This window comes from Dromaius novaehollandiae, chromosome 3 (genome assembly GCF_036370855.1).
Source record: "Dromaius novaehollandiae isolate bDroNov1 chromosome 3, bDroNov1.hap1, whole genome shotgun sequence".
Classification (NCBI taxonomy): domain Eukaryota; kingdom Metazoa; phylum Chordata; class Aves; order Casuariiformes; family Dromaiidae; genus Dromaius; species Dromaius novaehollandiae.
Window position 1 is genome coordinate 8,582,474 of NC_088100.1, and position 24,957 is coordinate 8,607,430.

The following is a 24,957-nucleotide window of genomic DNA, read 5'->3' on the forward strand; positions in this document are numbered from 1 at the left end:
TAGCCTGGGATAATGTGAATTTCCTCAACTACACTTTCAGATGTGCACGTTGTTCTGCTGGCTATAGTCTACTACAGTCATTTTATGGAATGGGTCTAATTGTTATGCATAGTTAGCAAGTTATTACAAAAATATCTTCTAACTGCAGATACTATCTGTATAAACCATAAGCTTCATGCAACTTACTTACTTGGAATTTCGATATTATCAACTATGATGTTCTTGATATATATAACATTTATAGACATCCAGCAGTAGCACTGCCCATGGCTACAACCAGACAACAGAGGATTGACCCCTTTCAAATTCTGGAGAACAAATGTGAAGCATCTTCCCAATGAGCACCCACAGCTCAGTGGTCTCCTCGAGGCAGGAGGCCCACCAGGTCTGTGAGATGCTCGCATGAAGCTGAGGAGCTGATAACCGGCTTCAGTCGCCGCCCAAATGCCTCTACTTTGGGCCTGTACTGGTGGCAGTGCCCAGGACCTGCTCCCTTTGGACTCTGTTAGTTCTGGGCTGGCAATAAGGGTGAGATTCATTTCGCCAAGCTTCAGATGGTTTAAAGTCACCTTGCCAAAGATGACTGGAAAAGGCTTCCCTACTTTCAACAGAGAGGAACAGATACTTCCAGAGAGGGCGTTGGTTACCTCCTCTTAAGATTGATGGCCAAGACAGATGAAACAAGTCAGCTGGTGGAGGTGTCCCTTTGTCTCCCCCAGCTACGTCTCTTGAAGCACATTTTATATGGTCACATTTTGTCTCCTATGTGCACATCTCCAAACGTCTTTGTTCCATCTTCAGACCATGCTCTGCCTTTGGTTGCAGCCTGTCAGTTCCACAGCTTAATTTTGTGCTATGGATACGACCTTCTATCAGGCTTTACCTTTTCCACCTATGCATTGAAGTTGCCCTCATTTTTAGTGTAAAAGACAGGCAGAATTCAGAAGTGCTTTGGAAAAATACTCCAGACCTGACTGAATTACGTTCACAGCTGGGATGCTGGTATACCCAATAGATTCAGAAAACTACACTGAGAACTGGAAAATTGTTTAATTTTAACACCACTTAATATTTATGCAACAGTAGCAAACAAACTTGTACAAAGCTAGTGTGCACTTACAGACTAATTAAAATCAGTCAGTTAGGTAGATGTGCTAGTGCTTTTCATGGGACCAGCCCAAGGGATCTCAGAATCATCTTTTCTGGGCTAAGCCTGATGAATGCTTAAATAAGAGAAAAGAAGCCATTAAATTTCATCTCAGAACTAAGGAACTTGTTTTCCTCACCAGTTTCCAAGATTTTCATGTTCATATTCTTTATTAAATGGCATTATGTTTTGAACCATAAATTGACTCTTCTTCCTGTTTTCCTCATATTCTGCTATCTGATCAGGCTTTTCACATCAGCCTCGTGAGAGCTTGAGTAGAAATTGGTGTATCAGCCCATCAACTATTTGGAAGTGCAGCCAGTGACACCACAAGTCTATCTGTTCTTTTAGACAGACAGACACTAGCAGCAGGTTCTTGCCCTTAATCAGCAAGAGTTATTTTATCCCTCCTCTGTTAGGCTGCTTTAAGTTTGTGGGTTTTTTTAGTGTTTAGGTTCCCCATTTATTTCTTGTGGGTATATTCCTCCTAGCAAATGATACATCTATAATTCTTTTTACTATATCCTACTAAGTCCGCTACCTGTCTCCGCTACCCCAGTCCTCTCAAAGAAGGAACAGAGATAAAGTGGATCCCAGAAAAGCCTCAAGATTAAGTGGTAATCTTTCTACCATTCAAAAGAACAGTCAAAGGAAATGAGAAGTAATAATGTTCTTTATTGGCAACCACAGTTAAAGCTTTCCATGTCATTTCTGCGGACAGTGAAAAGTGTCTGATTCCGATGACTGCTGCACAAGGCAGTGATAGAGGCCCAGGAAACGAGGCGCTGTTTAAGGAGCCACTTTGCTTTCCTGCTCTGCTCCACTCTGGCCATTTGTAGGCTGCTTGTGCCAGATTTGTATTCACCGCGTGTCTGCAACCAGTGAAACGGGAGGGCACCAAGGACTGTTTTAAGGGGGCACTTCCTCTTCCACGTTGCTGTAAGAAGTCTGTGGTTGTTACCAATATTATCAATCAATCCCTTGCAAAGCAACATTTTACAACCAACATTGATGGATTTTTTGCACTTGCATTGACTGTTTCTTCTTTCTTTCCTCCTTTTCCCCCTCCTCTGAGCCATGGACAATTAAAGTAACAACAAAATATTTCTCTTATTTGTCATGTCAAGCATAGGCTAAGGCTGGCATGGTTTTATGGGTGGGGGGGACCAGACTCTCCTACAGGTACGCATTAGCACAGCCCAGTGCATTTTCTTCCTTTACTCGGGGCCATACTACAGACAGCAAGTATGATACTGTGGGCTGGTAACCAGCGAGAACACAGTGGGGTCTGAGAGGTGAAAGAAAATACTGACCGATGGCTTTCCTTTGGATAATCTGTGCTAGTTCCTAAAGCATTACAACCTACGCTCTCCTACTGGCTCTTATCTTTTCGACTGGGTCTATCAGGCGCTTCCTAATTGGCTTATTACTGTCTGCAGACATTGAGCCTGCAATCAGTGCTAGTTAGTAGCAGCACCATGGCCAAAACACATTCGTTTCTATCCTACAATGCTGATAATGCAGACATCTCAGCATGTTTTCTAACTGCTTGTCAGTCCTTCTATCAAGCTCCTTGTTCTTTCAGTTGCACAGCCAGAACAATTAAATTACATCTTTCTTAACCTTTATAACATTGGTTCTGCTGACAGTCCAGCTCCTGGGGAATCACTCATCCTGCTGCGATGAAATTCCACCTTGTTTGCTGCAGTCACCAATCATCTCTTGTGTCAAGTTGCTGCTTTTTCTATTGATCTGCTTTTATATGAACACCGGTTCAGACAGTGAAACAGGGAGGGACAAAATCTGAACATGTGAATATCTTATAATTAAAAAAATGCAAGTTATTCTCTGAGTTTCCTCTTCACTGCATGTGGCATTCAACGCCTTTCCTCCCAATCATTGATATCAATCCAACAACCTTTAAGAAAGGATTTCAGAGATTTTGGAGGGAGTTTGCTTGTCCTCTGGCTCTTCTTTCATCCCAGTGAGTCAGTGCAGGAATTCTGGAGTTTCCCATTCTCTCTACCTGGCCAGCTCAGCACAGCTGAGACTTTGCGAGGAGTGTGGAGGTGGCCACAGGTGTGCATTTGTCACACACGTATGTCATGGTGCACGGGTATCCACTGAAATGCTGAATTTGACATGGGTAGCACTGGTAGAATTGCTGAAGCGGCTGGATGTGGCAAACATGTGCAGATTCTTCTTGGTTACTTTGAAGATGGCCAGAGGATGAGTTTGATTTGGAAATGCAAAGGAAATACTTCATCATGGACTGCAGCTGATTTCAAAGATGTGAAAATAGAAACTTGTCAACTAAACCTAGTTCCATCATCATGATGATAAGCTGGTGGCCTGAGTTGGCCTTAGACAGGTGAAAATAGCCTTTGGAAATGAAAGTCCTTGACAGAGGCTACTCAGGCACAGGGGAGATCCTGTAGATCCTGTGTTGAATGTGAATGGCTCCACGGCATCAGCAAAGATGGGCAAGTAGGGGATAGCTGCCACAGTCTCAGAGATGTACTTCCACCTGCTGAAACTGAACAGGTAACTATCAGCTCCACAGGACCTGAGCAATACTTCGTCACTGTTTATGGCAGACTGCAGCATTACTGAGGACAGAGAGCTGAAGGGAGTAGCTGAAATTCTTAGTCATTTGGGACAAGAAATAAATCTTATTTTTGCTTCCACACTTTTAAGAGCAAAGCTCCATGTTTTTCTGCCATCAAACCAACCAACTGCTTTCTTCACATGCTGCCAGCTAGTTTTACAGTATCCAGGCTCTCAGTGAGGTCCCCTTTTGTACTGCTGCTCTCAGGTTACAGTTAGAGATGCTGCTCTATAAAAGCCTTTGAAACTATGCTGAACCTTGCCTGCAGAGCTCTGGGACCATTCTCTCTCCATTATTTTTTCAGTTGTGTTGTGCCAGCTTGTGTCTTCAGAGACTATATTCTCAGGTGAAACACAGCAAAAAATCTCCTCTGCCTTGCGGATGGAGACATGTGCTTTTTCTTCATCTTTTGAATACATTTTATGCAGCAGATTTGGTGCCAAGTGATGTGAAAGCTGTCTATGTTCATACAGTAAGCCTATAACGTACACTCATTTTGTAACCAGAATACTCAGCACCCTGGTGACGTATCTGAACCAGGGTCTTGTAGAGACTTAAGGTGAAAAAAAAAGCATTCACTGCATCACCAAGAACTTGTGATCTCAAAAAAGAAACTGCATGAAAACAGAACATGCATGAAAACTCCCTCACCTGCCAATTTTATGAACTCAGCTGGCCTTTCCGTCGATCAGTCTTGGCAGTCTGCTGAAGGAACAGACTCTGCTGTACCACTGTGAGCTTGTTTTTCCTGTAACTATAATAAAAAATTCATACAAGGTATGTGATCGACCACTACACACTACATTGCTACAGGCTGTGCCCTACTGCATGAGAGACTTAGAACTAACTTGCCCACTCTTTCTTGTCTTCAAACACCTGGACAACAAATACCAGGTACTAAAGGACCTAAGTTTCCCTCACCAGTGGTCTTCTCAAGGAGAATGATTTACTTTTGCATTTTCTATCTACAAGCCAGAAAGACAGTAGAAAAGGAGGTGAAGAAACGATACTTGGCAACAAACTATGGGCCCACAAAAGCAGGGTTTGGCTGTAAAACATTGTCCACTTCAAGTATTTTACTCGAAATGCAGAAGGTGAATGGAGACATCAGGATGCAGCAAGGACTGAATCTAGCAGTGACTCTTTTAAGGTGCAGGACTGACTAAAGGAATTAGCTCTCAAATCGCCAGTGCCCCTCCTGGAAGCCCAGTGACCTGAAACCTGAGGTCCCTCACTCCGTGAAGTCCCAAGAGACAGATGTCTGAACTGGTATGCACCTATTAAAATGGGGGATTCAGCATGGGTGATCTAATCCACCTAAGCCATGGCAGGGCAGCAAGCTAAGGGGCAGACCGACAGCAGCAGGGTGGGAGAACATGGTCAGCAGGACACAGCTGGCAGCGGTGACTAACAGCAACCCCCTCTTACAGGGAATGACAGGGCTGACAGCTCACCCACGCAGTCGGCGGTGACTAGCAGTGAGCCTGCTTACCAGCGGTAATGCTTGGGAAGGTGGCATAACCTTGGGAATTTTCAACACTGACTTTAGGCACAAACAAGTGGGATGAAACTGGAAGAGATGATTAGTGACTAGCTCAGCTACTGCCTATACCAGCAATTGGTCCATTACAGAAGATGTGGGCTGCCATCGGCATCCTTCAGCAGGGACAAGGAACGGGCATGGTTTGCCTTGTGGGGGACTATCCAGTGACACATAACTCTGCTACCCTTTTCTTTTCTCCCTCTATTAGAGTAAATCCATTTGTTGGAACTGCTTGTGTGCAAGTGGAGAAATACAGTGCATTAAGCACCCAGCTGGTTTAATCCAATCTCCCATATTCTTAGGATTGTATTTGGGTATTATTTGAACGAGACCCCCTGGGAATTAAACCTGGCCCTTGCTACTATCAATGAGTGCAAGGCAGAAGATTTACATTAGATTAGTATTTAATCTGAATGGTTGTCACTGTAAGAACCTGCTTCTTTCAGTCACATGGTCTGAACAGATATACCAAGTACATATCATTTTAAAAAGTGTCAAGAAGATAAAAAGTTCATTCATTCAAAGAAAAAAGTTCATTCATTTTACAGTACCAGCACTGAGCCCTCAAAAACAAAATTACAAAAATCTTACCTTGCAGTTGCTTCTTCCATTCCAGTGCTTTTTTTTTACTTAAAAAAATACATTCATTTTATTAACAGAAGTACAACTCTGGTAATCAAATTAAAAATTTGTCATTTTCAAAATATAAAAATACTCTGGTACATTTAATCCATAGAACTTTTCTATTTTATTTTGGCAATTGCCATTAATACTACCATATGCAGGGTGAGAACTGTGTGCATGTTTGTTAGTTAAATATCACCATTTTCTCTTTGAAAACAAAGGAATAGAGTTTAGAATCTACAAAGTTTATCCTGCTAGAGTCTGAAGTCAGACAGGTGTTGTGCAGTTTACAAGCAACTGCACAACTGATCTAGAAATAATGTCTTACACCACTTTCAAGATACTCCAATCAGCTGATAGTTTCTGCAATCCTTTTATCACCAGGCTAGATATTTGGCTTATGTAAACTGACATAGATCTGCTGCCATGCAGCAACAGATTTATAGCAGCTGAAAATCTAACCCATTAAAAAATAACAATAATAGCCTTTACAGGGACATCTGTTTTTCTTTCTAAAGAAGACTATTCAGAAAAACACAAACGTTACAGAATAAATCCAACCCAAAAATTTGTTTGCTGTGGAGTTTTGAGCTATGTAATACATTACTACATAACTAACTTGTTTCAAAATGCAGAATACCTGTTATTTCAAATTCTACTAGACTCAAAATTGTAAACAGGCTTATGGTATTTATTGTTGCAAACACAGATGCCCCAGGCATACAAATCTTTTTATTTCCAAGACTGAAACTAAAAAAACAGCCTTAGGTATCAATTCAGCAGAAGTCTTGAACATAGTTAAACTCTTTTATCCACACACAATCCAGTTAGGAGCACCAAAATACAGCCTTAAAAACTCACTCAGGCTTAAGTGTTTTGCTCAATTAGCACAGTTCATTAGGCCTTAGACTTCAAACTTGCCTGAAAAGGTTTCATTATTAAACTTAATGAGACACCCAGTGGATGCACTGATTTTACTTCACAACATCTTTCTGTGAAAGCCTTCCCAGCTTCCAGTCCCAGCACCATCAGTTACTTCCCAGAGGGCCTGGAGCACACTATCTGTGGTCACTGCCTCCAGTGACGCCTACGGCAAATGATCCCAAAGAGTAGCAAGCTGTATCTCTAAAGGCACTTCTAGTACAAAACAAAGACACCCCCCTGTGTTGATACAGAGAAGGCAGTGTGCTGTACGTTTGTTTCTTGTCTTGTGCTATGCTAATTTCCTCACATTAATGAGCCTTCCACTCTTGGATTCACCACTTTCCCCTCCAACTCTAGAGATCTGTGTTCGGAGCCTAGTCATTTTAGCTCATGCTTTGAATCTGCCGCTGGAGGTATCGGTCTCTTCACTGGCTACAGAAAAAGCTCAGAGTGACTGGAGTTTGAACCTAAATGCCCCAGAAAGTGCCTGAAGTTACCTGTTTCTTTTATCTACAAAATGTGTTCTGCAGTGTGAATCATAGTAGAAATGAGCATTTGGCTTAAGGCCAAAGTTACAAAAATTGATATTGCATAGGCTAATTTTTTGGAAGGGACTATAGATTTGGTGTACTTTGACTGGAGATGTCATTTTTGAGAATGTCAAGTACTCACATTCTGGCAAAGACCAGTGTAAAGGTGTCAGAAACAAGGATCTCCAGATCAACAGTAATTAGAAATGTAAGCTTATGTTTCACATAAAATCTATAAAGTTAAATCATATCAAAATCTCTTTCAGAACAACTCTTTGTGAGAAAAATTCTCAGAACATGTCTGCATCTGTGGTTTGCTTCATTTCAAAAGAAACTAAATCCTAACTTTATGTAGCACATTTCAGGATTCCAAAGTGTTTTCCAAACATACCAGTGTGCAATTTATATGTAGAGATTATGTTTGAAAACCACCCCAGCCTCTGAGGGTGAAATGTATCACACAGGAACTAGTCAGAAGGGGTGATGAAGACTACCCTTTCTAGCAAAGATTACAGTCAGTTTAGGTCAGAAGGATGTATCCCACTGAGTTAAAATTTGCCCAGTACATCACATTCACATTATTTTCCCTTAACCCTAAGCCCATAGAACCTCTTGCAGCCACAAGACCTCGGGTTTGCACTATCATTAAAAAAAAAAACAACTTCAATAGCTTATATTCTATTCCTGAACATTTGTATATGTCTATTTTAGAACAGTGCATGAAGTTATGTATATACTGAGTGGTGACTGTCCTCTCTTGAATTCATCACTGACTGTATCAGAACCACCCTTTATCCTTTGTGACAAAACGTGAGCAGGGAAGTGACCCAGAAGATGCTCACAGAATTTGTGTGTGGGATGTGAGGCTGGGTTTGGAAAGTCACTGCATTCAGAGCTTTCACACCGAGGTGTCCTCTCTGTGTTCATCAAGGTTTTCTGTGCTTTTATGGTTCCTTCTGTAAAAAGCAGAACAAATCATACGTGAGCAGACTTCTGGTTTTTATTACTAACTGAACAGGCTACAGCTTGGCATTCTCAAACAACAAAGACAACTAAGAATCACTAGCAAGATGTGGTTGTTACAGACAGTGACTACAGTACCTCAACAGAGGGACACAGTTCCATTTTAGACCTCCTAGCCTATCCCCTCCGGTCTGCGGGTGCCACTTAAGAAAGCAGCCAGTGTCTCAGAAGCCCTGTGTCACATCAGCCAGCCCCATGAAAGTATTTTGAGTACCTCAAGACAATGAAGTGGTCCCAGATAGCCATGTTTAAGCACTGGAATTATTCCCTTAGCATTTCAATTCATTTCCAAGTCTAGCAATTTGCGATGATAAAAACAAGACAGACATAGTCTACCATTTAATCCATCAATCTACTAGCATAGACTGTTCGACAGAGTAGTCTTCTGCGTGTTCTTAGTATAGCGGGGCTTCATTTGTCAGAGGTGGATGATTTTGAGCTAGGCAAGGTTTTCTTGGGAGAGGGATGGAGAGGGAAGGAGGGAAAGGGAGAGGAAAAAGAAAGACGAGACTGCTCAAAGCTTCCCTTTATTCTTCTGTCTTTCCTTCCTGCTCCTCAAAATGGTTTGGACATTTCTTATGTGCCAGAAATACCAACAATGCTTTCAAGAATCCTGTTTTCTTCTATTTACAAGTAAATCATAACTCTTCACGTTTTCACATTCACATTTTTTCAAATGTGATAAATTAAATTAATTTGAACAGAACATTCTTCACTTCTGACTTGAAACACTGTATAACAATAGCGCTTCATGCACCACCCTAGAGCAAGAGTAAAACACAGTAGCTGATATATCTGATATAACATATATATGGTCCTCTAAGCAGGTAGTACTATACTACAGAAGTAAGATACTGGAGCATGCAATAGTATTATTCAGTTAATAATACAGTTAATAGAGAGAAGTGTTGCTTTGTTTTGTTTCAAGGAATACCGAGATGAGATTTAGTAGCTAGTAATTTTTCCCCAGCATGTCTATGAGCTGCTGTGGTGGTGTTACTGAAGTTTGCTGCTAGTTCAAACCTACCTTAACACCTCAAGTGCAAGCTTTGTTTCTTTCCGACTTTCTTCTGTAATTGGGTAGAAGAGAAGTATAAATAAACCTACAATGATGAGGATAGCAGGGACTGCTCCAATGAGGATTTTCAGTGTGAGAATCACATCATTGGATTGTTTACATACACCTGGTTTGTATCCGGTAAACCTAAACAAATAGAAATAACAGTGGTGTGCACACATCCAAATGTAAAAGACATCTGTTCCTCTTAAGACCCCCTTCCGAAGCTGCTCCCTTTCCCCCAACACACTTTAAGACTTTTCTCCCATTTCTTCCTACATCTCTCTTTTCTTTTCTTCTGCCATGTTTCAAATCTTGTTGGTGTCATCCTAATCACAGTGATGTCAACATGGAATTACCCACAAATTTCAAAAGGGCTTGGAGGCTTTGTCCGTTTATCCCAATCTCATCTTTGTGCTCTTTTTCAGATAACTGCATTACCTCAGTATTTACTCACTACTACTGTATAGCATTTAACTATTAAGAGAAGCGTGGAATCCCATTTAAGGAGATTGTTCTGATGTGTGATTCCTATTAATTTTCGATAAAGCATTTAGACTCAGCTTTAGAAGTATGCAAATAATCTGACCAATTTCAACCGGAATACTTAACTTCAAATTAAACACACACTTAAACACTCTGCTCAACAAAGACAGATTTACTCAAGTAAGGTATACACTTACGCTTTGTTGATTGAGGGACAGTCCTACAACTGCTGATATATTTGAATTCCCATCCTCAATTTGCGGAATGAGTTTGTTTCCCTCTGAAGATGAACTATGAAAGCTACAGCTCACTTGCCATCACTCTGTATTCTACATTCTCCCAGTTCAGCAAAATACTGGGAGCTAACTGGAATGGAATGGAGCTAATTGGTGAAAAATAGTCTGTTTGTTTTAAACTCTTCCTAAATAGTAAAAACAGGGAAACTTGTTTTTGTTTATTTTTTGGGGAGGTAAAAGGTATTCTAGCATCTTTTCCAAATTTTGTCACAGTTTGTTTCAGGAACAGCCAGGAATGGTTCATGGAGTAGGCCTCACTCAGCCTTCCTTCTATCATTTTCAGTTTTCAAACCAGAGCAGTAATGGCAGGCCGTTTAATCCTGGCTCGAGTCTGGGATCTGATACTCTGCTGCAGATAAACTACTCTCAACAAAGGAAAGTTTAAAAACTACCTGTAAATACAGAGAATAGATTCACTAGTGGTGAAGATTACTTCTTTTCAAGCACCTATCCAAAAGAGCTGTCCAACTGCATGATCCTCTTCATCAATTTGCAAAGCAATTTCTAACCTCCACACTTAATAATGTTGGTCAAAACTTTTGTCAAAAAAAGCCTTTTGCATGTGAGGGTGTTAGCAGCAAGTACTTAAAACTCCTGAGTTGAACATGTTCAGCCAAGCACTGTCTGTTAGTTGGCAACTTTGGCTGAAGGCACTGAAGCAAAAGATTCTGTTTACTAAAACCCAACTTTGAGCCAAGGGCTAAATAGTCCTGTAGACAACCATTCTAACCATTCTTTGAGTGCTTGCGGGCTCTACATCTGCTGAATCCTGACAGCTGCAGGCAAAGGTCCTTTCTGCTAGGTCACATACAAATGCCTGGCAGCAGACAGTTGACCTTTTTCCCAACCTGCCTTTCTTGTCAGAACAGACAAGGCAAACAGCAGGAGGAGAACACAAAGCATCCTCCAGACTGACAGGCTCTAGGTCATGGGCAGAGCTGTGAGGAAACTTCTATTCCCGATGCTCTGCTCAGGGTCCAGTCTCCTAAGTTCATGCTGGAATCAGCAATCCTTTTAGTGCTGAACAGGCCACTAGGCCCCCCGAAAGCACTCCAACCTGTGTGAAGACTTATAAGCTCATGGATATAACCCAATCCAGATCCAACAGGGACTGGGCGAAACAGTTTTATCAGCAGGTGTATCAGCACCCATTAAACTTTTCTGTTCAATTCTTTTTTCATATAAGCCACTAAAATTTACATGATTAATTTGGAAAAAAGAAAATCTAACAGGAATTCAGGTCTTTCTGAACTGAAACAAGCTATGGTAAGTGACTTAATGCCCATCAGTGTGGCCTAGATGATGACAATCCTATGTTTAGTGTTAAGCCAACCGGAGCAGCCAGCACATTTAGGCACACGGAAAAAGGCAATTAAACCCACAGGATAAAGGCACAAGGACCTCAGAACATTTTCAGCATAGAGAGACTAAGTGGAAACACAATATTACTTACTCCAGGCCTGCTGCAGAAATTCCTAAGCCAATTCCTGCTGACATCTTGGTGAAGAAAACATAAGAAGAATAGAAAATGGTTTCATGTCCTTTTCCATGAGGATTCTGCAGGCGAAAGTTATCAACAACATCAGGCAGCATTGACCTAGAGATGAGCAAGATAAGAGTAAACCTTAAGCCAAAATCCCTTCTCAACATCTAAACTTACTGGAAGGTGAATTTCTTTTTTTTTTTTTTTAAGATTTGATTGATGTAATTAATTATGCACACGAGAGAATCCAATTCAAAAAGTCCTACTGCTTGACAGGAGGACAAAAAACCTTGTAAGAAATGCACAGCCACACATTACAAACTAAAAAAAAAAACCTGTCAAAAACTTGCTAGGAGGTGACTTTAGACTGACTTTAATTCCAAGTATAAGTTGTGATATTAAAAAAAAATCAAAAAATGTTTCTTGGATTTCAGGGGACTCTGAATCTCTGAGTAGTCTCGTTCTGAAATAACTCTTTTGACAAGCTAACAAAGCAATTTTCAGAAACCAGTGGGGCCCATTTTCCCCTACTTCAGAGAGACTGATTTTGGTCACAGAGAATCAGAATGGAAGCAGCTCGAAAGTCAACTGTAAAATGACATTTTACTTTCAAAACATTTCATGATTTACTGTTAGAAAAAAAGGGCTTTTTGACCCCGTGTGCAGAAGAGTTCATGTAGTCTGACAGCCTGCCTTAAACTGTATTTCCCTGATCTCTTGGAGTTTCACAGTTTTCAGGGAACTGTATGAATGAGGACTGCAAAACAGTGCTTTCAACAACAGTCTTGCTTTCTGGTCAATTTGACCCAAACAATAATTATTTCCTATAGAGAGGAAACCTCCCATCTTGCTCCTTCTTAAGTAGTTTTTTTCCCCCATATTCTCTGTTATCAAGAGCCAAGGACCTTGAATTTTCAGTTTCTTTTACCCATATCCTTGTGGTACACTCCTGCATTTACTCTATACCACAGGATTGCTCAACAGGGATACATAGCTTGCTTTACATTTCCTCAGCTATGTTCTTAATTGCTCAGCATTAATTGATTTGCGTGCAATATCCAACTTCTTCATTCCTGTAGAAAATCAAGTGTCCTGTTAGAAACCAAACCTAAACAACTAATTTACTGTTACCGCAAGTTCTTTGGCTACTTAGATTATTGCTTCCTCTAAGTTATGTACGAAAAGCACACTTCATCACAAACATCCTCAATTCTAAAAGTAGAAACAGGTTCTTGGATGAAGTGACTGTTGCCAGACTCTGCCTCTTTCAGAGGTGATGTCCATGCAGTAGACACGTGTGTGGACATATGCCCCTTCCCCACACCAAATGCAAAATTCTCCTACCATGGCAACAGCTGAGATGCCGCAATGCTCAGGCCTGAGACAAAGGCAACAAAATATGCCAAGATCAGGTTTGGAATGGTCACTAGCATGACTGCAAAAGGAATCATCCACTGAGGAAGAAGAAAAACAGTACACGTTACTTACAGTACACAGTATTTAATGTATAGATGGTTTCCTTCAAAATATCAGACTGCGTTTTGAAATGACAGTTCACACAGAGAAAAGCTTAACACTTCACCTAGTTGGGTGAAATGGCATTTCCTACCTGATTTGGCTATCCAGAAGAATCAGAGAAAAACAGGACAAGCAGTGTTACTGCCTTCTCTGTTAGCAGTATTAGGTCTGTAACTGCATTAGTGACTTAAACAGTCCTAAGGACCTATTCATCAGCCCTGCGGGCAGCTGGCAGATCCATGCCAAATTCGTACAGCTAAACTCTCACAGTCTCCAAAAGAAGAGCCACCATATAAACGTCTCTTGTGAAGAGTCCCTGAAGGGGGCTAGTTCCCAAACTATGTCCAGATATTTCTTCGGAGATTGCTAATCACCCTGTGCTAAGATTTTTCTGACAATTTAATAGCAGACATGACCAAACTCCAGTTACTAGGTCTAGGCCAGGGGCACTATTTAATTTCCTATTAGAAACAAAGCCTTGGAGTGTCAGCACACTACATTTCAGGGGGAGCAACAGGGCCTTACTGGTCATTTTAAACTGTAAATATCCTATTTCACAGGTCAAATCAAGCTTTGAACAAAGAAGAGTTTAGTTACACCTTCATTTCCAATGACTGCAATCTAGATAGTCAGCTAATAACTAACAGTGGGAAGGCAGTGTGGTTTACTCCCACTCCACACAGCTAGATGTGCTCACTACAGTGTGCAGGTCATGAAGGCTGTCCTCAAAACTAAACTAATTTGGCATGCTCAGCATTTGTTTACTGGCAATACTTAAATCCACTAGATTTCCTTAACTTCAACTTGAGGAAAAGGGCTTATAGAATTGAAAAATCCACTATTTTAAATGCTGATTAAATGCATACAGGCAGCTGTCCTGCACCCATCTCATGCTCCATCTCCCATGCCTGTGAACCACAGGCACAGCACATGCAGAATCCAGAACCGGAGGCTTATCTACAGGGCTTTTTAGTGATGTGGGATTAGTTTAACATTAAGTGTTTCAATCCTCTATGCTCGCAGCTTGGGAGCTGAGGGTATGAGCAGAGCTTTCACAGAAAGTGATTCCCCTAAGCACTGCTATTTACGGTTCTTCAAGAGAACTCACTCTGGGAGTCTTGGAGTCTAATCCATTATGTTTATGTTTTAAATGCATTTCCCATCCAAGGCATTTGCTTTTAACCTACGAAGGCAGAAAATAACCTTTCCTGACTGCAAGTTCTCAGCACAGACAGATTATCTTTGCATTAGGCCAATGTTGTGGCAAAATCGTTATTTCACCACAAGAGAGCACTCCAGCAATACAAGATTTTATGTTGCCTATAAGAAGCTTTATGACTAGCTTATGCTCCACATGGGGCACCCACTCAGAAACCAAAACACTTAAACAAAATTCTAGATCAATAATAATAATCATTGTAATTTTCTATTGAAAGAGAAGCCTGACCTACAAGACTGAGGCTACAATGCCCTGAAGTCTCACTCACGCAACAGCAGTGCAATCATGGGGGCAGTGTTCCTGCGGCAATAAACAGCTAATGCATCTCATTCTTTCCTACCTGTAAAGCAAAAAATACTCCGGTATTGGCCCTTTGCTCCCTAGACGCAGGGCTGATGCATTGCAAGTTATAAAAAATGACATCCAATAGTGACCATGTGTCTTCCATTCATCCACCCACAGCATTATGGCAGGGGAACCTAGTGGGATACTGAGGGTGGCACTGACCTGCGTAGCACATTGCTGGACACGCGAAGGGCAGGTGAGGAGAAAATGCAGTTAGGATGTGTAGCAGAAATTGGGATGGGAGAGTGGCAAACGGGCTGCATAGCCAGTATTTGTCCAAGGGCATGTCTCCATGCTGAACAGTGCTGACAGAGGGCAAGCAGGTAATTGTGCATGTGTGAAATGTGTGAGGAGACAAAGGGGTTTTTTTTATTTTTTTAAAACTAAATTCTTCAAAACCCATAGTTAAAAGCTAGCACTGGCTGGGACGGAAGCTAGGACTGTGAGGTTTCTTGCATAGCAAATTTAGGTCTGCAAATAATGACCAAACACACAGACACACACAAAATATCTCCAAGAATCTTTAATACTCAAGCACAAGAGAGAACGATATCTTCCATTTTTAAACATCTTGCCCAAACCATGAACCAAACCAACTATTCAAAAAAGAGAAGGGCAAAGGGCTGAGCTGTTCCATTTCTTAAGATTTCTCTTGGCAACTCGACTTCCAGTCACCAAATAACGTTCCCTTATGAGGTCAGAGCAGGCAACCTCAATGCAACAAAGCATATGAAAGCAGAAGCAAAAAAAAGAAGAGAAACATTTTTAGCCTGTACATCAACCCAGTCATGGGTTCCTACTTTGACAACCCAGTCAAAGTTCCTACTTGGGTATGATCCTGTATTTCCAGGGAGTCTACGCTAAACTTCCAGGAAGTTTAAATACTTAGTAAGTACTTAGACCGTTGGTCATCTCTGGTAGGGGAAGGAGTGAAAAGGGAGCAATACCAGTGGTAGGAATCCAAGACTACTGCTGTCTATCTATCTACTCTGCCCGCTACATACTTAAGGGGTTTCCTTGACACAGAACTGTTTTACAAGGGAAAATGATTTTGGAGCAGTGTTAAATTTTTCAGAAAACTAAGTTTCAAATTATATCTTTACCTTGAAACCTGAATAAGGTTTTGGAGAAAACTGTGTTTTCTCCTGTCCCCCTCCCTCCCAGAAGGCCATTCTCCAGTGACAAACACAGGAGCTTTGAATGACGTGATTTTATTTCACAGTAAGAGAGGACAGACTATCTGTACAGATCACACAAGGTGGTAGTACAGGAAGCCCCTGTGATGTATTGTCAGACACAGAATCCGTCACTGAGCACACAGGAAGCATTCACAATCCCTTGAGAAACGTCTACAAGGTGAAATAAAGAGGTGGCTTTTTTCAATCCAGCCCCCACTTAGATCATAATACAGTGAAGGAACCGAACTGTAAAATTAAGTTAAACCACATTTACAGAGGTGCTGAGAGGCTTTCCAGTCATGTTAAACTGAATTTATAGGGCCAAGTTGGTTGAAGAAAGCATTTTTCTTAGTTGAGTAGGCAGAGGAGGAAATTTCCTCAGGAGGAAATTTGCATTCCCTCAATGGTCCAACATTGCTTTTGGCAATTCTCTTTGCTCAAGTGTTAAAAAGAAAGGAGGATGGGACTTAGATGTGAATTCCAGCTGCTCACTTCAGAACACCTAACGATTCAGCATATTTGGAACTTATGTTTTAAAACTTCTTCTGATTCTGTGGAAGTCATTCCAACAGACTGATTTTTATTTCAAAAACTAACCATTCTATTAATCATTCTATTATATTCAGCAACTGTCACCAGACCTAAGCTTTTTGGAGTTTTTCAGATTTTGATATATAGCCTCAGGCTGGATTTTCCAAGTCCTTGTGCTTGTTTGTGCACAAAGCAGCCAATTTCCTTCTTTCCTCTTTCATGAGCAATTAAAGGTAAACAGGGGAAAACGGAGAGGAACAGGCCTACACAATGACTCACTGGGGATGATGATGGAAAATTGCTGCTGTCTGCACTGAGGGACTTGAAATGATCCATCAGAGACCAGGGCAGGCTCGCTGAGCTGGCTTTGTAGATCAGTGCCAAAGTTAAACCAAGCTTCTTTTGTCAGGTAGGTCACCTGTTTCTCACACTTCACTAATAACTATCCATCTCTGCTCTGAAACTAAACAAATTTCTTGCAGCTTGAGGTTACAAGCATTTGAAACAGCTCCTGAAGAGGTTCCAATTGTCACATTACATGAGCACAAGCAGATTTTTTTCCCTGAGGATTTGCTTACCGAAATCCCACATGCTGCACACTTCTTGCCAAATCGCTGCAGAATCTTTTGCCAGAAAGGAATGCTCACAGCTGCCGATACCTAGAATTGATGAAAAGCTACATATATATATACTAAATTAAATACATATATGAAATACTAGAGCTACATGACACAGAAGTCCAAGCCTATTGCAAATAGTCATACTTTGTGCTAAGCATTTTGCCTCCTGATAGAAAACCTGACTCATGATAACTGAGTTAAGCCCTATCCCACTATACAGAAAGAAAGGTGGGGCACAAGATAAACTTCTTAGGTAGTACACATATCTCATGCTACATGCTCAGGAAAAACCTGTAAGAGAAATATTCACTTACAGTCAACACTGCACTAACGTAAACTGTACTACTCACCTGGTAAGAGCAACAACTACACACAACATAGTACGAAACACCGGAGAATTGCTACTGATGACAGTCTTACAACTGACCTCAATTCAAATGTCACCTCATTATTACAGCTATATTCCACTCTGTACTGTCTTTAATTGTACTGTCTTCTCTCTCTCATTAGTGTCCATTACTTGTAGAGCCTGAAGATATCCAAGAGTCATCCCTTGTTCTCAACTTCTTGGTTTTAATCATTGGAAAAGATCTGTCTTACAGTGTGGGAAAGGAAGAATCAGTAAGGGTAGAGATGGTGGGAGGATGGGACCAAGAAGTGGAAATGAAGTTCCCCTAAGATGATTCCACAAAGTTGCTGTGCCAAACAGGTGAGGAATCAGGCATCAGCTTCCCTGAAAATGACTGCTGCAATATTCTATATGCTAGACAAAGCGTCCACAAACCATTAAAATATGCAGCAGATACACATCCCAGTAATTATGCAACATTAAACTTTCTACTTGTTATAAAAGGACTTTGGTCAGAAGCCTGAAAACTGCAGTTTTCTACTAACGAAATAAAGCATGCATTACAGGAGCAGCGTGTAACTGAGTTCTAAGTATCACCTAGGCAGAGCGGAATCCCACTTCTGAGTGTCAAGAAAAAGGGTTTTGTGAAAATGACTTTTTAACATGTTGCCAGTCATTCTAGACAGGAATCTTCATGTATCTGGTTATTTTAAATATTTATCCTTGCAAGCTGCCTGGCCTAGAGGGCTCATATGTATGAACGCACAGGGGAAAGCTATTTGTCTGCATATCAAACTGGGGAAACGGAAACAGGAACTAAAATTCCAGACCTCCTTTCTGACAACAACTTTTGCCTCTTATAGGAGTGGAAAGCGACTCATGGGTAAAAGCAACAAGGAATGAATTAAAAGCTCCAAAGCATTAATTCTTTAAAAGTTACAGTAGGGAGTACCACATTTATTTCAAACAGACACTGCAAAAGATGGTGTAGCATCTTACAACTCTGTCTAGACACAAAATTCTTCCTGGCTTCTGCTAAATTTGTGCCAAAAAACACAGTGAAATTCAGCTATCAAATAAAAATATGGGAGAGAAGAGAGGCAACTCACCAAGATGGTAACCACTAAATACTGGAAGTGATTGCGGAGATCAGCTGCATGTGTGCAGAATAGGACAAAGTTGCTCTGCTCCAGCTGGTGAATTGAAGACATTTGGTGACCGCACAAAAAAAAAGGAGTGAGGTGGGGGGGACAGCGAAGGAAGGTAAGAAGAAAAAAGGCAAAAGGATGTTACACTCCATACTTGCCAAACATGCTTGGTGACTGATTTGTTAAATGCAGGATTTGGGAGTTCCAGTCTTCCCTCATCTGCAACAATTTAAAGATGCAATAACTCTCCTCCTGTCATTGCAGTAATGTGCAGGTAAAACTGGGGTAAATAAAGAGGAAAATCATGCTCCTAATGAGGCATAATGATGAAAAGAGGAACTGGCTTCTGAGAGGATTCTGTCTCAAGGCTTTCTGTCCTATGTTGCAAGCTTGCCTTGTGTCACTGTCATAGTCACAGCTGCAGACTACTGTAAGAAATTGCTCCTCTTTTTCCACAACAATGCCATAAACCTTTTACTAGAAGCTCTGAATCTGAAACAATTTACTCTTCAGCTGGAATTACCTCTCATGCCAACTTCCTGTAGTAAAGCAGCTAAATGCTGGTTTTGTACAAAACCTTGGCTATGGAGTGCACCTTGGGTCAGAAATCTCCCCAAGTCTGAGTACTCAGTCGATGGGAGGAGCTGGCCCATTTCTCTTATCAGGCCGCAGAACAAGCATTCACACTTTGGCAGAACTCAGGGGGATTCTCAACATCAGATTCTGGTTCAAGCCCAACTCTGGCAACTCTGAACAAATGGAACGACAGAGGAGGATTTAATACTCATGCTACAGCAGCATGACCAACTCTTGTTCCTTTGTGGGCCTGTAGATTGTAAGCAGCCGTCATCTGTATACAAATCAGGCCAAAAAATATATCCCTCCTCCATCACCACCAAAGCCTTCCCTAGCTTCTGGCCCAGTTTACTCCACCTTTATTTCAGATATAGACCATCACTCTCCAGGATTATGGCCAATGCATCTTTACCTGCCTATTCCTTCTCTCATTAGCAATTCACTCTCCAAAACCCACTGTGTCTGTCCCCCCTCCCCAGATGATAACAGCAAGGGTTGCATGTTTTAGCTGAACTGGAGCCACAGTATTTCCAGCTTCTGCCTCCCCTCACACCTTCCCTTCAGCCTTTACAAGAAAAATAGAGAGATTTCGACTAAGAGAACATCTCTTCCTCTCCAGGTGTTGTCAGCAGTAGTTGGCTGCCACCAGCCACGTGTGCCATACCCTTATTGACTACACGAGAGTTGGAATGGCCTGGACCACAAGGCACCTGCTTTCATCTTCTCCCTGTCTCTACTGTTGCTCAAAGCGCTTGCAGCTCCCAGATGTGAGCAGAAATGCTTCTGCTGTTGTTTCTCTTTCTTGGGCCTTCCAGCAAGGACTGACAGATGCAGTAAGGATGGCCTTACCAACTGTGCCCAAATTCAGGCCAACAGGAAACTCTGAGGCTTCTTTGGCAAACAGACTTTTAAGCAGTCTTTGCTATAAACACAACCGTGTGCATGGAAGGAAATGGCAGTTCTTCTTTGGAAATTACTAATCCACGAGGATTGCTGGTGAGCACAGCACTGATCGCTCACATGCCCAGTTCTTGCCCTCTGTCCTGGTGCTCATTGTGATCGGTAGTTCATGTGACTAACAGTCTGGTGACAAAAACATGGATATTATGTGCTTTCCCAAACAAAGCCAGTTTGAACTGATAGGTACACAGGGAATGGATCACATTATAAACACATTTTTAATGAGTTGAACATAACTCAAAAAATCCTGCTTTAAAATGACCACTGGACTAAGGGTTTCCTATTGAGTTGCTTTAAGCATTTCTGCAGCATTTCTCTATGGGACGACCTATGACATCATTTTAGGAAGACGACATTCGACTGTAGGTCCTGATTTGAAAATTATCTCTACCTAGCTCTGAAACAGTTAAGACTTCCTGCCCCTGAGTGTGAACATCCTTTTACTCTGACCTAACACCTTCCATCACAAAATACTCCATAAGAACCAGTTCAGCCACTATTAGAGAACAGTCACCTATGCAAAGGGGCAGTGGTTTAAAGCTGCACACACTATAGAGAAGAACAGAGGGAAGAGAAAAAGCTTTCTCTGAGCCTCTGAAACCACAGGAGACTGTAGATGGATAGCACATAATGACCCAGTCTGGGTCACTGGCACTAGCTCCTCACCTTTTTTGAAAAAAGCCATCTTTAAAGGGTCAGGACTTTGGTTTTCCTTCCCATTTGAAAGAATCATCTCCAGCTGCACAGGACCCCAGGCACCAAAGAAGGGTCCTGGTTCCCTACTGACTTGTGGGGAAGGTACCGCCCCCTAGATCACCACCTCTAGTCACAAGCCAAAGGTTATTTGCATTCTAGCTGCTGCAGACTCTCCCATGCTGGGACTGGAATGAGGCCAGCGAACAGACTTGGAGAGTCTGAAGTTACCTGAACTCCTGTCGAGATGAGAAGAAATGCAGCTGTAAGTTTCACATATGGACCATGCTTTATGGTGAGTTGAAGCCCCTTACAAAAAGGAATTGTTTTGTCTGAAGTTAAGGCATAAGGATCTAAGGGGAACAGAAAAAATAAAATAACATAACATTTTCCAGAGCTAAATATGAAATAATTATTATTAAAATCTAGGCATATGTAATTGTATCTTACCGTCTTTTTCCTTTACTCCAAGGAAAAAAATGACAATTCCAAGAAGATATACACCTCCTATAACCCCTGCTGCAATCATATAAACCTTTGCCTTTGAAAAGAAAAAAAGACATATTTGAAATTATGACAGGAGCATGATAAGTCATTATGGAAAATTTCAGTCTCTTTTTGGTGAGTCTTCTGTAATTGAAGAACTGCGCATCTTCATACAGCCAGCTGTCTGTCTTTCACCTGTCTGAAAAATTTTCACTTCTGCAATTCATTTATAAACAGCTACTTCAGTATAAATCCAGGGCACATAAGTATATACTTCTAGCAAAAAAAAAAAAAAAAGAAAAGAAAAAAAAAGGAAAAAAAAAGAAAAAAAGCTGTGAACAAAAAGACTACTGGGTCAGTAACCAGAATATGTTTAAAAGCTTGTTTTTGTTGAGACTAGCTGTAGAGATACACAGTCGTTTATCAGAAATGTGCAGCATCCATAGAATGGTTCCAAATTTTTCTAAATCCAGTTAATCTAGCTACAGACTTCAATGAGTATCTTCATGCTAGACAGGAAAGTACTCAGTACTGATATAAATATAGTTACTACAGTTACTGAATTTATACATAATGATAATAAAATCTTACTTCACATTTTAATGAATTTAGAAAACACTTACTTTCAGGACAATACTTTGAGAATATGGTACATCACATGCTTATTTTTCCAGATGCTTAATGAAATACTCGAGCAAACTGAGAAACCTCTGCTTTCTATTAGCCCAGAGAACAAACCCTCCAAAGGATACTTCCTGCACCATCAAATCACATTTACTACTTCAGACTCCAATAACACTGATTCTTGAGGTAAGCTTTAAAATTACATGTTGATTTAGTATTCTGTAATAATTTATTTTATACTGTGTTACAAAAGATAAGTAAGTGCTGGATATAGAGGTTTGTGACACACTGATTATTTGATAGGAAAATTTAGTTCCAAGTTTTCATTAATATGCTGCAAATGACAGGATTATAAATTTAGGAACCAACTGGAAAATAGGCATGCAATTACAAGAATGTGCTGTCAAACAAAAGGTCACTTATTATAGACGCAAAATTAGTTATATGAACTACTTAAGTTTAGACAATATTCAAGATGGCAACTTTTGTAAGATAATTACATTTCAGAAAGTGACATGGTGAAATAAAGGAATGCAGGGCTATTCTTTATTTGGGATAATTTTTTTTTGATGTTTGAGCTATAAATTAAATCAGAGTAATTTATACTACATGTTACAGGTCTCATTGACCACAGATTGCAGTATAGTGCAGATACCTGAATTCACTTAAACAGGGTAATTTCAGCCTCAGAAGCAGAGTAGCCAGGACAGAAGCAGCATAATTAAAGGATAATTAAAGGATTTATTGTGAATTATAATCTTTGTACTTATTCATTAGTTAATTTGTTTACCTTAAAATTTCTTCTTGAAGCAACCGAATTAAATGCTTTCTCTCACAGGTCTTGGTTAACACTAATTTGAGCTTTGTCCACTCAAATTAAGGCTATTCATGACGGGCCAAATGGGATTTTCTGACCCTAAGCAAAATTTGTTAGCCCATTTACAAACCATATCAATGTCCATGCTTGGTTTCTGCATGGACAGACCCACTCCTAAACTGTGTATTTTAGTGGAAAGTTCTATACAGAAACAACTTCAGGAGACATTAGATATGAAATAACCATTTTCTTCCATTTCCATTCTCTAATAATGAGGCAATGAGCAATCATTCTTAAGGTCTCCTTTTAAACACGGTGTGCCCTATAGCAACGTAAGAATCACTCCTTGTGACAGAAAAGGTCAGGCTCGCACTCCTGAGCTGGCTTTAAGAGAAACAATCAAGATCTGGCATCTTCTAATTTCCTTTTTTTCTTTTCTTTTCTTTTTTTTTCAAACTGAGGCTGATGGAGGTACTTTAGGATTATAGACCCTAGCCCTGCCTCAACTTCTAACTTTATGTCCCTCAGTCATACAGCCAAGATTCAACCTCTCCTGTCAGTCATGCAGTTTGGTGCATATTCTTTGTCATGTGAACAAAAGGCAAGTGCCCTGTCATGCGATGCAAGCAGCTCCCCCATGCCCATCCCCAGTGGCCACCCACATTCCCATAATACAACCAAACTGATGCCAGGTCATGTGAAAGGCAAAAAATTGTGGTCCTCACAAAACAGGGTGGTAGGGACTGGGCGGGGTTGCCATAGAAGTTCATTGACACTATGGCCTCTGCCCATGCCTGATGGCTCTTTGGGGAAAAGGGCAGTAGCAAACAAGCAGTGAACAGACCCTTACCCACAGGATAACAGTTGGACACCATAATCCAGACAGTTCTCATCCACGGGTGAGAACAGCCTGGGAGAGGCCAGAGATGAGAGAGATGAGAACTCATCTACAAAACAGGAGAAGCTGACACAACAGTGAGAGAAGGAGAAAACCAAAATGATAACAAAAAAAACCTAAAACAAATAAACAGCAAAACCTCACAGCAAACGAGTACACACCTGCATGTAAATACAGAAGTAAAATGAGGAAAACAAAAGAAATAAACACAGATTCAAAGAAACATTTCTTTTTAACCATTGACTTAGTAAGTTTGCAAAATTGCACTTTAGGATAGTGTTAAAGTTGTAGGAATGATGTTCTAAGGATACAACCAGAACTAGATTCGCAGGACAAGGTAATATCTCTAATTAAACCAACCCATACAGCTGGAAAAAAGCAGGCAACCTTTCAGGCACACTGCCAGTTCTTCAGGTCTGAAACAGAAACAGATCTGAAAAATGTTTGGGTGTCTAAAAGCTTGTCCATTTTTTCCTAGTCTTGGTAGCTAGTTTAATGAAAGACACTACTTCTACCTACAAACTTTGGCTAGTTTAGGATACACATCTTTGCTATTTTTTGAAAGAAAAAACTACTTGATATTCAGCTCATTGTGATGCTCCTTCCTCCATGTCTCTCCTACCTCAAAAAGGATAGAAAAACACATGTGGTTAAAGAAAATAAATCAAAATCATGTATTCGTTCCATGCCATTTAGGAGATTTGAAAGTGGAAGGTGGTGATTATGGCATAAAGCAGATTCAGACAGGGAATCCGCTCTGCAACAGACTTCAGCCTACTCCGCAACTCTCCCAGCTACTCCTCTCCACAATTCACACAGCTGTAAGAGCACACTAGTCTTCTGCATTGAGTTAACGCGCACTAGAAGCTAAAAAGGAAGAGGAGATGTTGTTCTGTGTCTTGTTAAAATACACACTAGAAGTTACCTAACAAGCAGTTTCACAGACATTTTAGTCAGCTATCAAATGGCACAGCCACTGAAAGAAGCAGCCCCACTTATGGCAGTTTCCCAGTCCAGCTCCCCAAAAACGCCTCTTCCCAAGGGATGTTGGTGTGCTCCTAGGGACACTTACTTGATGAGACAAGGGGTCTAAGGGTTCAGGAAAGCTGGGAGTATCATGCAGGGAGATGAAATGGCTGGTTGTGTTTACAGAGAGATTCATGGTGCAGTGATGAGAGACATGAGCACTGGCCACAATTTGTCCCTGGAGTGCAGCTCCAATCAAGGTCCCAAGCACCTCCATGGTCATTCCTACAGAAGGAAGCACAAATGTG

General features: G+C 40.9%; 1 protein-coding gene across 7 annotated transcripts in view; it reads right to left on the reverse strand.

Annotated features, from left to right (window-relative positions):
• Window positions 1-1,802: 1,802 nt before the first annotated feature.
• The window catches only part of MFSD2B (MFSD2 lysolipid transporter B, sphingolipid), a 42,140-nt gene continuing 18,985 nt past the window's right edge, over window positions 1,803-24,957 (reverse strand). For 4 of the 7 annotated variants that reach the window (XM_064508340.1, XM_026092340.2, XM_064508342.1 and 1 more), the window contains 9 exons: window positions 24,756-24,934; window positions 21,309-21,399; window positions 21,090-21,211; window positions 18,591-18,674; window positions 17,091-17,171; window positions 13,066-13,175; window positions 11,692-11,835; window positions 9,427-9,603; window positions 1,803-8,332 (listed from right to left, as the gene is read on the reverse strand). In XM_064508340.1, coding sequence (XP_064364410.1) covers window positions 8,275-8,332; window positions 9,427-9,603; window positions 11,692-11,835; window positions 13,066-13,175; window positions 17,091-17,171; window positions 18,591-18,674; window positions 21,090-21,211; window positions 21,309-21,399; window positions 24,756-24,934 — 1,046 coding nt within the window. In that variant the 3' untranslated portion in view covers window positions 1,803-8,274. The remainder of the gene's footprint in view (window positions 8,333-9,426; window positions 9,604-11,691; window positions 11,836-13,065; window positions 13,176-17,090; window positions 17,172-18,590; window positions 18,675-21,089; window positions 21,212-21,308; window positions 21,400-24,755; window positions 24,935-24,957) is intronic. The other 3 variants (XR_010388169.1, XR_010388168.1, XM_064508339.1) reach the window with 3 other exon arrangements.